The 17,816-nt window shown below is 45.2% G+C and overlaps 1 protein-coding gene across 2 annotated transcripts in view; it reads right to left on the reverse strand.

Annotated features, from left to right (window-relative positions):
• Positions 1-350: 350 nt before the first annotated feature.
• The window catches only part of TRMT10A (tRNA methyltransferase 10A), a 36,578-nt gene continuing 19,112 nt past the window's right edge, over positions 351-17,816 (reverse strand). Inside the window, exon 7 of one of the 2 annotated variants that reach the window (XM_088453210.1) lies at positions 351-803. In XM_088453210.1, coding sequence (XP_088309336.1) covers positions 570-803 — 234 coding nt within the window. In that variant the 3' untranslated portion in view covers positions 351-569. The remainder of the gene's footprint in view (positions 804-17,816) is intronic. The other variant, XM_088453209.1, reaches the window with a different exon arrangement.

Raw genomic sequence — 17,816 nt, forward strand, 5'->3', positions numbered from 1 at the left:
TTTGAAATCACAACCATCGACCAAATCACAGATCCACAGTAGTCAGTGCTATATAGTGTTGGTGATGTAGGAAATTATGTTTTCTGCAGTTTGAAATCAGCCAGTCATAATACATCCAATGGTTGCTGTACCATAACTTCAAACCCACCAGACAAAACAGATATCATACATTTACCTCCTAGCATTATTTTAGAGAGCATATTAGCTTATTATTAGCATATTAGCATGACACATAGCAGTGTCCCTAAGCAGTCAGCTGCTAAAATCTTTTACCTTTGAAAATGAGACCATATGGAAATCAAACATAACAGCCACCAAGATATAGGGCAAGATTTTCGTTTTTATTAAATATACATTTGGAAGTCTATAAAACAAAGTACATTTAACAATATACATGCACTCTCCCCAAAATGTCTTTGTATGATTTTGTAAAACAGAAACAAAATAATTTCATATTATTAGGTAAAAAATATATTTATATAAACAAATACCAATTAGTTGTGGACTGAAAATAGCCAGTTTTTGGCGGGTTTTTAAATAAAAATATATAAATAAAAATAAAAGGTCCATCAGTTGTCAGCTGTCAATCTTATCCTCTTCTTGCCTGAATTCTGCCTGGGCTGCGTCATCTTCAACGTCAGAGTCACTGTCCAAGTCTTCACCATCATCTTGAGTAAATGAAACATCTGCAGGAGCATTAGAAGCCTCAGTAAGAGGCACTGCTCCCTTTCGTGGAGGTAGAACAGAGAAAAAGGCTTCCTTCCAATCTTTCTTCTCCAGAAATGCAAGTATGATCTCAAACACTGCCAGAAAAAGTTAAACAAAAATTGTTGTCAATGAATAACAATCTCATTGCAGATTATCTGTACTTGTAGACTAGTTTCAATTTGTGAATGAAGAACCTAATTCTACCAATTTAAATAAGTAACCAAAAAAAATTAAAAAGTCCCACTTACTCCAGAGTGGGTGGTTCTGGGAATATTCCCAGAGGGACAGAGATTGACTAAAGGCCCCCATACACAGCCGATCCGACGTATTGGTATGATATCGCTGCTATATCGTACTGCGTGTGGACATATCATCGGCCATTGCACGCTCCCGTGGAATCGTACATCGCACCTCTAGAGCTTACTGTATGTTCACTTGATCTGGGGATGCAATGTAAGATCCCATGCACTGCTATGCAGGTGGGGGAGGGCTGCTGGCATATTGGGCGGGTGCGGCCACCCGAACGCACCGTGTGTGGGGATCGCCCGATATGTCAACCGTCGGATCGCAAGGTGCATATCACACGTGTATGGGGGCCTTTAGAGTTGTAGGAATCTATTGTTGACAATTAGTGTAGTAGGAAAACGATCTTACATAACTGGATGAAATCTGGATCCCCATGAATGTCCCAATTTCTGGAAAAAATGTATTTCAGTTTCAAATGGAGTGGAAACTTTATTATACAAAGAAATATACTGGGCGGTTCTTTTTCAGGGGTTGGGTACAGGTAGACAGAGAGCTCTGGATCCCAGAGCTCAAAATTCCGTTGCCGGAATCCCGACTAGGGGCCGAAATCAAATAGCGGCAAAAACGTCAGGTTTTTTTCGCCATCGGTGAAAACAATTTTTCAACTACTTTTTTTTCCACCCAAAATTTGCACGCCCATTTTTCACCAAAGTACGCAACTTACGAACTTATTTGGGGATAATTTATAATTAAGGGGGTGTTCAAAGAAATCCGCACATTTTTTGCCAAAAATAGGGATTTTGCTTTATTTTCCTGGTCTGGGATGGAGAAAACTTTTCTCCAGATTTTTTGCTCCATTTTCGTCTGTTTGACGTTTTTTTTTTTTTTAATACGGCCCTAGGTGAGAATTCCGACACCTAGAGGTAAGTATCCAAACACTAACTCTAATCCATATACCTAAACCTAGCTCTCCCACCCCACAGCCTAATCCTTCCCCCCTGCAACCTAACCCTAATACTTACCATTGGGATGTCAGCGGTGGGGATTCCAGCATCGGCATCTTACACGCCAGGATGACAACTACATCCCCTTTTCAGTATGGGAGAGTTACATCGATACACTGCCTGTGTCCTTAAGGTCCCAAATTCGTGAGAGTCTGTAACATGCACCTGGTATGAGCTTCGAATGGTGGCTGGGTATACTCCTATTACAGTGGTTAACAAACTCGGTCCTCAGGACCCAACACAGGTCACGTTTTCCAGGTCACCCAGCAGGTGCACAGGTGAATTCATCACTCACTGACATTTTAAAATAACCACAGGTGGTGCTAATTATTTACTTGTGTTTCTGTGAGGAGACCTGGAAAACATGCACTGTTTGGGGTCCTGAGGACTGAGTTTGAGCACTTGTGTCCTGTTCAATGTGCACCCACCCCTGGCAATATGCCATCCTAGCCTATCCTTGTGGGGCCTTGGTTTGGTTGATTCACCCCTTTGCAGATGTGTCCGCATATATCTGGCCTCAATACGGCACACTGCGCAACTTGCCAATGTGATGCAACTAGGATGCACCAGCAGCAGACTGTACTGATTAATTTGATATGTGACACTTGTATATCTGTGTGCACCTGAGTCTGCATATGAACCACAGTAGAACTGGAAATGAAAAAACCTGCAGCCACTACATTGTAGCACTTTGTATACATATTCAGAGACTCAGGGTCTGATTCAGACCCGCTCGCAAGCGGGTCGATGGTCCCCCATTGTTCCGGGGCTCGCTACAAGACGGGGCGGCTGTCGATGGTAAGTGACAGCTCGCCCAGTTTGTAGGCGGGGAGGGGTGTGGTTAGGCAAACGCAGGCATTCCCATAGGACCTACTGACATCACTAGTGATGTCAGTAGTGGACTTCCTGCTCTAATAGAGCAGGAAGTCCACTCGGGCTGGCGAGAGCCAAGACCCTACCACAGGGTTTCGTCGCAAGCCCGATGGTCGTGATAATCGCAACGGACTCCAGGCTGCTCGCACGCACTATGGGTGGTCACCCACAGCTTAGCGAGCGGGCTGGAGAAAAAAAAAAAAACAAACACGCCCATCCGACCTGCGAGCTACTTCCGGCAGCAAGCGAGTCTGAATCAGGCCCTCATGCAACACTTGTATATCTATGTGTGACTATCAAATTAATCACCAGTGTCTGCTGGTACACCCATGTTCTATTTATTAGCATCACATCTTGCTGTATACAGACTCTGTGCTCTGTGGACCATTTATCTTAGACCATAGTGAAATATTTGTTTCTAATGTCATACTCACTTGTAATACTGTGAATGCTAGCGTTCTCATTGAATGTCACGATAACCTCAATTATATATATATATATATATATATATATATTCAGAACAGTCTGCACACACTTGAGTACAGCATGATTGCTGGGGTGCCTCATCAAAATTCTGTCTGGATAAAAAAATCCTCAGACAAAAAATATATATAATATGGGGGTACACTCACCAGACTTCAGTCAGTTCATTAGATTAGTAGCTTTAGTCCATAGTAAAAAGATCTGATGTTTCGGTCCTCTTTGGTACCTTGACAAAGGTCCAAAGAGGACCGAAATGTCAGATCTTTTTAATATGGAATAAAGCTACTAAGCAAATGAACTGACTGAAGTCTGGTGAGTGTACCCCCATATTATATATATATATATATATATATATATATATATATATATATACACATATATATATATATATACATATATATATATATATATACATATATATATATATATATATATATATATATACATATATATATATATATACACATATACATATATATATATATATATATATACATATATATATATATATATACACATATACATATATACACACATCGTCAGGTGCATAAATATTGGGACATTGACAGATTTTTCATATTTTGGCCTCTATTCACCACCACAATGGCTTTGAAATGAAACAAACAAGATGTCCTTTGACTGCAGACTTTCAGATTTAATTTGAGGGTAATTACATCCAAATCAGGTGAACGGTGTAGGAATTACAACGGTTTCTATATGTGCTTCCCACTTTTTAAGGGACCAAAAGTAATGGGACTATCAACTCAAAAGATATTTCATGGACAGGTGTGGGCTATTCCCTTGTTATTTCATTATCAATTAAGCAGGTAAAAGGTCTGGAGTTGATTCTAGGTGTGACATTTGCATTTGGAATCAGTTGCTGTCGACTCTCAATATGAGATCGAAAGAGCTGTCACTATCAGTGAAGCAAGCCATCATTAGTCTGAAAAATCAAAACAAACCCATCAGAGAGATAGCAAAAACATTAGGTGTGGCCAAATCAACTGTTTGGAACATTCTTAAGAAAGAACGCACTGGAGAGCTCAGCAACACCAAAAGACCCGGAAGACCACGGAAACAACTGTGGTGGATGACAGAAGAATTATTTCCCTGGTGAAGAAAAACCCCTTCACAACAGTTGGCCAAATCAAGAACACTCTCCAGGAGGTAGTGTATATGTGTCAAAGTCAACAATCAAGATAGACTTCACAAGAGTGAATATAGAGGGTTCACCACAAGATGTAAACCATTGGTGAGCCACAAAAACAGGAAGACCAGATTAGAGTTTGCCAAACAACATCTAAAAAAGCCATTACAGTTCTGGAACAACATCCTATGGACAGATGAGACAAAGATCAACTTGTACCAGAGTGATGGGAAGAGAAGAGTATGGAGAAGGAAAGGAACTGCTCATGATCCAAAACATACCACCTCATCAGTGAAGCATGGTGGTGGTAGTGTCATGGCGTGTGCATGTATGGAACTGGTTCCCTTGTATTTATTGATGATGTGACTGCTGACAAAAGCAGCAGAATGAATTCTGAAGTGTTTTGGGCAATATTATATGCTCATATTCAGTCAAATGCTTCAGAACTCATTGGACGGCGCTTCACAGTGCAGATGGACAATGACCCGAAGCATACTGCAAAAGCAACCAAAGAGTTTTTTAAGGCTAAAAAGAGGAATGTTATGCAATGGCCAAGTCAATCCCCTGATCTGAATCCGATTGAGCATGCATTTCACTTGATGAAGACAAAACTGAAGGGAAAATGCCCCAAGAACAAGCAGGAACTGAAGACATTTGCAGTAGAGGCCTGGCAGAGCATCACCAGGGATGAAACCCAGCATCTGGTGATATCTATGCATTCCAGACTTCAGGCTGTAATTGCCTGCAAAGGATTTGCAACAAAGTATTAAAAAGTGAAAGTTAGATTTAGGATTGTTTAGTTTGTCCCATTACTTTTGGCCCCTTAAAAAGTGGGAGGCACATATAGAAACCGTTGTAATTCCTACACCGTTCACCTGATTTGGATGTAATTACCCTCAAATTAAATCTGAAAGTCTGCAGTTAAAGCACATCTTGTTTGTTTAATTTCAAAGCCATTGTGGTGGTGAATAGAGGCCAAAATATGAAAATTCTGTCAATGTCCCAATATGTTGCACCTGACTGTAAGCACTGTGATTCCTTGGGCAGTAGCCATCTGTGTGTATAAGCACCGTGACTCCTTTGGCAGTAGCCATCTGTGTGTATAAGCGCCGTGACTCCTTGGGCAATAGTCCTCTGTGTATAAAAGCACCATGACTCTTTGGGCCTTAGGGCCCGATTCAGACCCACTCGCTTGGCTGTGTTCTCACGCAGCTGGCCGATTTGAGCTATCTGCTCATGCCTACTCTGCGCATGCGTACTCAGCGCGCGTGCGTGAACCAGTCACCGCGATCGCACTCCAGCCATAGACTGCTCGCTAGTATGAGTGACAGTGCCGTTTGTGGATGGTGACAGGGGATGGTCCATGAAAACGGGGGAGTGGGTGTGCGTTCTAATGGCGTTTCTTTGGCGTGCATAATTAACATGGAGCGTCACTGTACATGTCACCTGGTTGTATTTCACACTGCAGTGATTGGCGCGGGGTAGGTTCAACCACAAGTGCTACGAGCGGCTCCGATGGCACTCGATGTTACTGTTTTTACATACACTTCCTGGAGATGATGTGTGCTCGAAGGAAAAGGGGCGTCTTTAGACTGGCTTGTGATCGCACTGCCATCGCACACTAAGACATAGTGGGCGTACTAATGTCTTACAGTGCGATCGCAGCCTTTGCATATACTAGCAGCTGAGCGGCTGCGTGCGAACACATCTAGCGAGTGGGCCTGAATTGGGCCCTTAGTTCTCTGTATATACAAGCACTGACTCCTTTGGCTTTAGCTCTCTGTGTATACAAGCACCGTGACTCCTTGGGCAGTAGCCATCTGTGTATAAAAGCACCATGACTCCTTGGGCAGTAGCCCTCTGTGTATAAATGCACCGTATCTCCTTGGGCCTTAGCCATCTGTGCATACAAGTCCTCTGTTTATACAAGCACCATGACTCCTTGGTCAGTAGCCCTCTGTGTGTAAAGCACCACTACTCCTTGGGCAGTAGCCCTCTGTGTATAAAAGCACTGTGACTCCTTGGGCCTTAGCCCTCTGTGTGTCCATAACACACAAGTACTGTGGCTCCGTAGTGAGTGGCACTGTTTCATAGATGTGCTTTAAACTGTGGTGTCTGTGCCGCTGCTCTGTTGCTTAGTAACCAGCCAGCTCACTGCAGCCTTTGGCCAATAATGGTGAAAAAATATTGTGAGCTATGAGGTGGTCTAAATTGACTGGAAATGACTGGAAATTATTGTTATTGAGGTTAATAATTTTTTTTTTCTGTTCCTAGAGTATTATGTGATTTTTAGCTTTTTTGGCAATTTTTGTATAAAATCCAAATCCAGTCACAGCAGGTTTAGCAAATCCAAAGCCGGACGATGAATCAGAGCCAAATCCAAATCCAGCAAAAATGGTCCGCCGCACATCCCAACTGTATTTCAGAGGCTCTACCACCACACTGGAAGGACCCAGGAGCAAAAAACTGAGCAGGCTCATGAGGTAATGCAGGTATCACAAAGGCTGCGCACAAAGGACACTTTTTGAAATTTTTATGTTTTTCAACTTCGAATGCTTATAAAAACTGATGCACTGCATGAAGTGCAATGATTCATATATCAAATAAAAGGAAATTTAATGCTGAATTCAACACAATAAGCAGAGGTCACATATTTGCATACAAGGGAAGTTATGCAGTGAAAACAACACTTAGGGTGAAAATCCCTGTGTACTTATGATGTTACAGTCCTATCAGTATTTCGTTGGGTATCTTATTTTTCAAGACAGGAGCACAGCGACGTGGCATTGAGCCAACCAATATTTGGAGCTGTTCCTTCTTTATTATGTGGTGCCATGAGACAATTATAGCCTCAATTAATTGTCTTTTATTGGATGGACGCCTCAGATGTACCAGTTTTTTCAAACTGAACCACAAATGTTCTATGGGGTTCAGGTCTGATCTGTTTCCTGGCCATCCCAGCACCTGTATGTCATTCTCCATGAACCACTGTTTGCATATCCATGCAGTGTGTCAGGGAGCCGAATCCTGATGGGAAAAAAATGGGGCATTATTTGGAAAAAGTTCCATGATAAAAGGTAGAATTTTTGGTTGTAGGATGGTGTCAATGTACTTTCTGCTGTTCAATGTGCCATCTATGACATAAAGGCGGCCTACAGCATCTGCTGTCATACATGCCCAGATCATAACACTTGCAGGATTCTTTGTTGTCGCTTGAATGCAATCTGGATGTACCTCTTCCCCGATGCGACGTCTCCGATATTTTCTCCCATCACTGCCTAATATCGATATCTTAGTTTCGTCACTCCATATCACTTGTTTCCACTGATCTTCTGTCCATGCAATGTGTTCTTTTGCCCACTGTATTCGTTTCTGCTGCTGCTTTATATTCAGCAATGGCTTTTTTCGGGGAATCCTACCTTTTAGGCTAACCTCCGTTAGTCTTCTCCGTACCGTTCTTGCACTGACAAAAACACCAGTTGCACTCAGTTTACTGCTATTGGCCGCAGATGACATCCATCTGTCCCTGACCCAAATTCGTTTTATTCTCCTATCATCAACAGCTGTTGTGCACTTTCTACGACCATTTCCTTCTTTGTTTTGTATAGATTATGTTTCCTGATAGCGTAAACAAAAATTTCGTACTCCTGATTTTGTCACATTCCCACCAACTTCTCTCGCAATTGCTGCATACGAAAGACCATTTTCACTTAATACCACAATACTGGATCTCTTCCTGGGTGACCAGTCACCACTTTGCCTGGATGACATTGTTGTATTTATTTTTTTACACCATCATTAGCACTAAACAATACACACAAACATCCAACCATAATTGCACTTCAGTAACCAACTTTATTCTGCAAAATGAAACAGCCAAACTGACCTTTCCCACCTTTGAACATGACCTTGCACCTGCTCATAAACGATTGGTCCTCAGAATGAGGATTCCGATTGGCTGGTAGTAGTTTTTACTACAATATGCTTCTTGAATCTAACGCATCTGTGCTTCTTTGTCTGTCTGAAAGTAGCATAACTTCCCTTCTAATGCAAATATTTAACCTCGGTTTATTTTTGTTGAATTCAGCATTAAATTTCCTTTAATTTGATATATGAATCATTGCACTGCGTGAAGTGAAACAGTTTTTATAAGCATTCAAAGTTGAAGAACATTCAAATTTCAAAATGTGTCCGCAATTTTGGCCACCAGTGTATATAGCAACATGTAGATGGGCACTCTAGGTAACACAAGACCTCTTGCCGTGGTGCCTTCCTATGTGGGTATATACCAAACAATTCATCTGAAGTTAGAAGCAGGCGGCACTAATCCGGGCTTCGTTTAAAGAATAATGTGCATTTTATTAAGCAGACGTTTCAAGGCCGGAATGGCCTTGTCATCCGTGTGTTTAATCCACCAGGCCCCTCTATTGTTCAGGTCCCTGTTCAGGAACCCCCCTTGGTCTTCCTTTTACCTCAGGTACTGGCTCCTATTGCGGGCCGCTTAGCGGTGCCAGCTGTTTTCCCCTCTATGGGGCTACCACAGCAGTCTGTTTTTTTCCCTCTCAGGGATTGCCACAACAGATTACTGCTATGCAGATTCCTCCTGTGCCCCCGCAAGGGGTAGATGGCGGTTAACTCTACTGCTCTACAGACTTGTTGCAGGAGGAGTAAACCGCTAAGCCATCTAGGCGTCATCATAGTCCACACAACTCTCTGAGAAGTCATCTGCTGATGGAGAGATTGCGGATGTCTTTAACCCTGAGTCCCCTCCACTGTAGATAGAGAATCGGTTTGGGGTTACCATTCCTGTGTTGGTGTGGACTGTCAGAGCCGTCTGGGTCATAGAGGATAAACGAACCAGCTCCTCTGTTGAAGCAGGCTCTGTTTGTACAAATAAAGGGCTACTTCTGCGGAATTCCCTTTACCGGATCAGATAACTGATCGTAGGGCTACAGCCTGGCGAACGCCCGGTAAGAGGTATCAACCTCAACGACGTTTGGCTGCGTTTTATCAGTTTTCTTCCCAGAAGGTGAGGTTGGTGGAGGTTTGCCAGAAGTTTATATACCTTCCCTCAAATGCTTCTAGGCCTCAGAGTTTTTTTTGATTGGTAACATCAGAGATGCAGCCACACCTATTGGGAAAGCGGTTCTGGATAGCAGTTTCCTGACTTCGGCGGCAGCTGTGGCGTCTCACCGTTTCCTGTGGTGGCATTCTTGGAGGGCAGATGCGGATTCCAAGAAAGGTCTACAATGCTTCCCATACAGAAGTATTGTTCGGTCCTGACATGGACAGGATTGTGGACACGTTGGCAGAGGTTAATTCTGTGTTTCTGCCTTCGGCTTCAGCGAAGCCTTGTACCTTCTCCTTTCGATCCTTACGTCCTCAAGGTTAGCCCACAGGTCAGGCCTTCCCAAAGCCGTCAGCTTCTAGTAAGGCTGTCAAACCCAAGAAACAGGCCTGGAGTACAAGACGTCCTGCTTCCAAGTCCGTGGATTAACCCTCAGCCTAACGGGACGGGCCTCCCTCTGGGCGATCCCAGGGTGGGAGGCCGACTTCTTCAGTTCACCCAGTGTTTGTGTCAAAAACACGTGGGTAAGAGAAGTATTCTCTCACGGGTACGTTCTCCTTCCGCAGTAGACCTCCCCATCAGTTTTTCTGCACGGGGCTTCAGTCAGACAAAGACAAGGCCTTACAAATGCTGAAGGCTGTACAATCCTTGCTTCAAGCAGGAGTCATAGTACCTGTCCAGAGGGGAACGGGTTATTCCAATCTCTTTCTGGTTCAAAGACCGAAAGGATCACATCGGCCTATGCTCAATCTAAAGTACCTGAACAAAGTCCTCAGGGCACCTCGGTTCAGGATGGAAACCCTACACTCAGTTTTACTGGCTATGGAACTTAAAGGGACTGGTTTGGGACATCCCAAGGTCTCCCTGTGGAGCCTATGGACCCTGAAGTAGAAAATGAGAGATATGGTAAAAACTTACCTTTGATATCTTTGTTATCTCTCTTTCTACGATGTCCATAGGGTCCACAGGGCACCCACCCTGACGCACCTGTGCTTCAGATGGGCTTCGCTCTGGTCACCGGTTTTCCGTCTCTTTCTGTGTGAGAATGTGATTCTTGTGTGTTCCAGACTTTCTTCTCCCTCTATTATCCTCCTCCGGCCTTTGGCTTGCTACGAAACTGAGGTGCCTCTGGACGGGGGTGTGGGAGAAAATTTTAACTGCGTGGTGCCTGGATGACTCCCATCACCTATACCCCAATGTCTCCCTGTGGATCCTTTGGACCTCGTAGAAAGAGATAACAAAAGTAAGTTCTTACCATCTCTCTCATTTTCTACTTCAGGGTCCATATGCTCCACAGGGAGACCTTGGGGATGTCCCAAAGCAGTCCCTTTAAGGGTGGGAACGCTCCTGTGCAGAGAGGAGAATCCGCTGCCCAAAGGAAGCATCCTGAGAGGCAAAGGTATCAAATGCATAATACCTCAGAATGGTCTGGACAGAAGATCACGTGGCCGCCTTACAAAGCTGAACAGCCGAGGCGCCATGGCGAGCTGCCCACGAAGGACCCACAGACCGAGTAGAATGAGCAGTAACAGAGGGCGGTATCTACACACGTCCATGTTTGGCCAGCACTCTCACTTAATAAAGAAATACAACTGCTGGGGTGCAAATCCTCAGTGTAAACCCCCAGGAAATGGGGAACACACGAACATATAGAATAAATAAACAGAGTGCACTCTCCAGGGCTCCTTTAGAAAAAATTGTTAACACAAGGCTTTATTCAATCATCGACGTTTCGGTCCTCCTTGGGGCCTTTGTCAAGACCAGTACCAATGGGAAAAAAAAACAGTGTGATCTTGACAAAGGTCCCAAGGTGGACTGAAACGTCGATGATTGAATAAAGCCTTGTGTTAACAATTTTTTCTATTCATCGACTTTTCTGCCTTGGGACCTTTGTCAAGATTAGTACATATGGGTAAAAAAAAAAAAAAAAGCGGTTTCTTAACATACCTCTTTCTTCAAGGTCCATAGGAATTACCATGGGGTATGAAGTTGGAGCGATCCAATGCACCAAACAGCTCAAGCTTTGGGACTCCCAGCATGCACTGGTCCTCCTCCCTATATACCATGGCCTCAGCCACAGGCGTTCAGTTTGTAACCAAGCCTAGCGGCAAGAGACAGAGTGGAGAAAGAAGTACAATGTACACAAAAACACTCAACATACGAAGAGGGATCTGTGATACAAAAACGGCTAAAGAACAGTTCCCCCTGAGGCAAGGTGCGTCAGGGTGGGCGCTATGTGGACCCTATGGACCTTGAACAAAAATGGTATAACATACCTTAGTTAACTCTAACACTTATTTTCTTCTTCAGGGTCCTGCGCAGAGGAGAATCCGCCGCCGAAAGGAAGCATCCTGGGAGGCAAAAGTATCAAATGCATAGAATTTGATAAAAGTATTGACGGAAGACCAAGTGGCTGCCTTGCACAGCTGTTCAGCTGAGGCGCCATGTCTAACCGCCCATGATGGTCCCACAGACCGAGTGAAATGTGCTGTCACCTTGTTAGGGACAGGGAGACCAGCCTGTGTATAGACCTAAGAAATCGTCATACGCAGCCAGCGAGCCAAAGTTTGTTTGCTGGCCAGCCTCGTTTGTGAAAACCATATAGCACAAACAGAAAATCTGACTTCCTGATGGAGTTGGTATGACCCACGTAAATACGAGGGGCTCAAACCACATCCAGGGAAGCTTCACCTGTAGACAGGACTGACGACTGAAAGACCGGAACTTCAATTTCCTGATTTATATGATAACAGTAAACAACCTTTGGAAGGTAGCCCCCACTTCGTACGGAAAACAGATCTATTTTGATGAAAAATCAAATATGGCGAGCGACATGACAATGATGCCAAGTCAGAAACTCTGCGAGCTGAAGAAATCACGAGGAGAAAGTGTCTTCGCTGTCGGCCATCGCAAGTCCACCGTATCCAAGGGTTCAAAAGGAGAAGACTGCAGTGCCCTGAGAACCAAAGTTAAATCCCACGGTGCCACCAGTGGGAGAAATGGAGGTTGCAGCCGAAGAATCCCCTGAAAGAATGTTCCAACATCTGGCAAAGGGGCAATCTTACACTGGAACCACACTGTCAAAGCAGAAACTTGGACTCTCAAGTTAGCCAAGTGAAGACCTATGGTCAGGTAAAAGAGCTCACATATAATTCCAATGTGTTGGATTTGTGTGCAGAAGACACCAGCGCACCCTGCCTATTATTATGTAGCTGTTCGTCTCAACTGATGATTCCAAATGTTGTGTGGTGAACTGTAACCTCGATTACGACAAGAGAGACCGTGATGGGGTAACAGTGTCTTTTATTAATGAAAAGGTACTGGAAGGCACTGATAAATAACCAATGTTCTCCGGATTAATCAGGTGATTGTACAAATCCTAGGAGACACTGATAATTAACAAGTGATCTCTAGATGGGTCAAATAATTGAAATGTCAAGGTTGCAGAAATGCTAAATGCGCATGATGAGTGTGTATAAAACAGGGGGGGGGGGGGGGGGAGGAGGAGGAGGAAAAAAAAAAAGTAAGTAAAGTGTCTTATTTGCAAGGTGAGCTCAGCGACCAGTATCTGAGCTATTGGTGGATGGAGTCTAAAAATCTGTCTATGGATGATACACGAGGTGTGTGAGTAGTGTTCTGGTGGGGCGGCGTCCCGAATCCCCCAGGTGCACAGTACTCACCCTCAAGCTTCCTTTGTGGACTCCGATGGATGTGTGGATGGTCCCACTCCTGTGGTCCTGGATCTCTGAGGCGCAGCGCGCCATCCGCACGCTGCCGGGGATAGGGAGCTCCACACTGCTGTGACACGAGACTTCCGGGTCCCGCGATCTCGCAAGATCTCGCTGTCTACGGGCTGTGTCTACCAGAGCAGCGGCTCAACTCAGAGGGGGAGCTGAGGAGACTGAGGAGGGGCTGAAGACCTATGTCTAATCCAGCTTGAAGAAAAGAAAGTACTCTGGATACCTTGAAAACCTCAGGGTCATATTTTCTGTGAGAACGCCAAAGAAAAAATGAATGCCAAATTCTGTGATAGATGCAGGCTTTCTTGCCCTGAGCATCGTCTGAATCACAGAAGCAGAGAAACCTCTGGCTTTTAAGACGGAAGACTCAAGAGCCATGCCGTCAAAGCCAGCCGAGGTAAATCCTGGTATAGGCAGGGACCCTGCATTAGTAGATCTGACCACAGAGGCAGTGGAAGTGGACTGTCTATAGACATGTCAGATCCGAGAACCAATGCCAGACAGGAGCTATTAGAATCATTCTGTCGCCCTCCTGCTTGAACCTTCTGATGACTCTTGGGAGGAGGGAGATTGGAGGAAACAGGTATGGCAACGTGAAGTTCCACCTCACCGCTAGAGCGTCCACAAAGGTGGCTGAGAGGTCCCTTGTTCTGGACCCGTACCTGGGGACGTTGTGGTTGTGACGTGATGCAATGACGTTTACGTCCGGTAACCCCCACTTGTCCAACAAGAGTTGAAACAAATCCGGATGAAGAGCCTATTCTCCAACATGTTTGTCCAGACAACTTAAATCTGCTTTCCAGTTGAGAACACCCGGGATGAATATTGCCGAGATTGCTGGAAGATGACATTCTGCCCATAGCAGAATTTCTGCCACTTCCTTCATGGCTGCTGGACTTCGAGTGCCTCCTTGATGATTTATGTAGGCCACTGCTGTCGCATTGTCGGACTGAACCTGGACTGGCCTGCCCTGTAGGAGGTCCTGTGCCAGTATGAGTGCTTTGTGTACTACAAAAAGTTCCAAGACATTTATTGGCAGGTGACTTTCCTGAACCGTCCACCTTCCTTGAAACGACATGTCACTGCTCCCCATCCTCGCAGACTTGCATGCGTGGTGAGAAGTACCCAATCTGGAGCCACAGAACAGGCGACCTTTGTTCAAATGAGTCGTCTCTAGCCACCAGGCGAGGGAGGTCCGGATCTGCAGGGAGATGCGAATCATCTACGACTTTATCCGGAGATACTGACTATGCCAATGAGCCAGTATCCATTGCTGCAGGGACCTGGAGTGGTACTGGGCCATAAGCCACCATGTCAAATGTGGCTACCATGGAGCCCAACACCTGCATTGCCATGTGAACTGACACTGTTTGCTTGCAAAGAAGACTGCGCACACAAGATTATAGTGCCACAATCTTGTCTCCTGATAGAAGAATCCTCTGTCCCAGAGAGTCCAGCAGCGCCCCAAGTGCACCATCTGCTGAGTTGGAGAAAGAAGACTTTTTCCAATTGATCACCCAGCTGTGCTCTTGTAGACAGACAACGGTCATCCATAGATGATACTGTAACATCTCCTGAAATTGGGCCAATACCAGAAGGTCATCTAGATATGGCAGTATCCTCACTCCGTGTCATCTGAGATGAGCCACCATGACTGCCATTATCTTTGTAAACACCCAAGGGTCTGTGGCTACCCCGAAGGGTAGAGCCTGAAATTGGTAATGTTGCTGATCTACTGCCAATCTGTGAAAACCTTGGTGGGATCTTGCAATCGGAACATGCAGATATGCATCTTGTATATCCAAGGAGACCATGAAGTCTCCAGGCTCCATCGCCAGCACAATTGACCGTAGGGTTTCCATACGGAACTTGGGCACCTTGATGAACCTGTTGAGAGACTTCAGATTCAAAATAGGGCGCTGTGACCCATTGGGCTTTTGAATCAAAAATGAACACATTTGAATAATTACCCCTTCCTGTTGCGTCACAGGAACGGAGACTATAACTCCCGATCTGAGGAGAGTCCCAACAGAATCCCGGTAGGCTGAAATTCTGACAGGGTCTGCAGGAATAGTTGTAGCTACAAACCTCTGAGGAGGATACCTCAGGATTGTGATGTCATAACCATGAGAGACCAGCTCTTGCACCCAGGCATCTGTAGTTGTCTGATGCCAGACCTGAGTGAACTGTAGAAGTCAGCCTCCAACCCCGATATCCTCCAGGAGGAGGCCTGCCCCATCAGACAGTAGGCTTACCATCCTGCTTAGAAGCTGGGGGCTTGGTTGACCAAGATTTCTTGGGCTGCGGTTTCCTGTAAAAATGACTGTTTAAAGGAGGACTGTTTCTATGTTTTCTGAGGACGAGATGACGACTGCCTCCTAGGAGTAGTTGTAGATGTCAATTCAGCAGACTTCAGTGATTCCAAAGAAGTCATTATGTCATCCAGTTCTGGTACAAACAGTACCTTCCCCTTAAAAGGCAAAGATTCTAGAGCCTTTATGGACCCTGCATATGCCTTCCAGGTCTTCAGCCAAAGGGATTTTCAAGCTGCAACTGAGTTTGCCAAGATAACCACTTCCCCCATATACACCGCTGCCTCTCACATTTGACCAAGTAGAGTCTGCTGCTTTCTGGTTGCATCAGGCATAGTATCCTCCAGAGATTTTGTCCAATTGTCCATAGCCTTGGTTACCCAGGCTACAGCCGTAGCTGGTCTGGTAATAGCTGGAGATAGTGAAAACATTGATTTCAAGTAAGTGTCAAGTTTTCTGTCACCGCTTTCAAAGAGGATACTGCAGGAATGGGTAACATAGTACTCCTGATCAATCTTGTCACATGAGCATCTACCGTTGGGGGGGACTTCCCATTTGTTACACTCTCCTGATGCAAATGGGTATCGATAGGTTATATTTCTTGTAGCATGAAAATGCTTACTAGGAGTACTCCATGCTTCAGACATGAGATTCGTCAGTTGTCCCGACTGAGGGAAATAATCCTTAGTCACTCTCTGACGTCTAAAGATTGGCTCCCTAGACGTCAGTGAAACCTCCTCCTCCTCCTCTATACTGAGGACAGATCTAACCGCTCTTACTAGAGAGGGAACATCTACAAGGGACTGGTCTTCTTTCTCTTAGACAGACCCAGAACTAGAGTCTGATGAGGAGGCAGAGTCAGACTCCTGGGGCAACGAGGAGCACCTCTTTTATGCTACTGCTTCACCGCTACTGGTCTATCTGCCTGCGGGGAGGCGGTAGATGGCGGCATACTCTGACTAGAGTGAGCAGTAGAATTAACCCAATAGGGATTCATAGGAGGTAAAGACATAGAAGGACACCAATGCTGTGAACACCCTATAGCATGTGGCAATATAGTCGGGGTCCGCACTTCTGCGGCTTTGTCCACTAAGTGCGTCAAAATCTGAGACCAAGCGGCCATCCACTCGGGTGGCTCTAGTGCTGGTGCAGAAGTACCGTATATACTAGGTAGCGGCTTACAACAGAGACTACACAATCCATCCTGGTTCACATCCTGCTCAGACAAGCCTGCAGCGCTGGATTTACAGGATCTTAGCACTGGCGGGTCATCCTTCTCGCCCTTACCTTTAGACATGACAAATGTATAAGGTATACAGTATAAATGCAATGTGACCTTTTCAATGAAAAACCCCACACACCTTTTCAGAGGGATGAGGAGAAATACAGAGATAGATATATCTGACAGTTTAGAAAACAAAAGGCAGTATACATGCAGCAGCTAGCATTATAGTCACATACAATGCATAAATATGCACAATTGCTAAAGCAATATGGGCTCTGAATCAACTAACCAGCCCCGAGGGGGTTATGGTAGGCTATAGAGCACTATATGCCAAACCCAAGGGAGAGGCATATAGACACAGACCAACGGCTTCAGCAGTACACACGCAACGCTAACTGAGAGTATCTCATTACACGAGGTGGTTAGATACAGTGAACCAGACGCGGCAATCTGTACCCGGAAGTTCGCGTCTGACGGTGAGGAGCGACTGAGGGAGCGCCAATCTCCCCTACGTTGCGATTTTGACGGCCGGGTACGCTGCCCTCACAGTAGCAAGACGTTGACTAGTGCGCCTCTAATGCATCTTACCACCCGTCCCAGGCGATATGGACCTGGCCACCTTAGTGAGGACACATTATACGAGACCTTCACCCGAAAGAGGAATCGCTTACCTGACATCTCCGTGATCCGACTGCAGTCCAGGCCTCAGCGAAAGCCGCTTAGCTAAGCCACGCTGAGGCCTGCCGAGAACCTCAGGGCATATAGTGGAACTAGTGTTTCGGCGAAGGTAGACAAAGTCACAGTACAGCGTCATTACCGGCAGCTGGTACCGCTAAATGCTAAAGTTGCAAAACTATGGTAAACCATAAAAGAAAAAAAGTTTAGGACTGCCTAGGCAGTTCTGCTACATAACAGGTGCGACTTTCTGTGCACCAAACAAAAAAACAAAATGCCTGTGGCTGAGGGCGGGGTATATAGGGAGGAGGACCAGTGCATACTGGGAGTCCCAA

This window comes from Taudactylus pleione, unplaced genomic scaffold (genome assembly GCF_031769625.1).
Source record: "Taudactylus pleione unplaced genomic scaffold, aTauple2 ptg000573l, whole genome shotgun sequence".
NCBI lineage: Eukaryota > Metazoa > Chordata > Amphibia > Anura > Myobatrachidae > Taudactylus > Taudactylus pleione.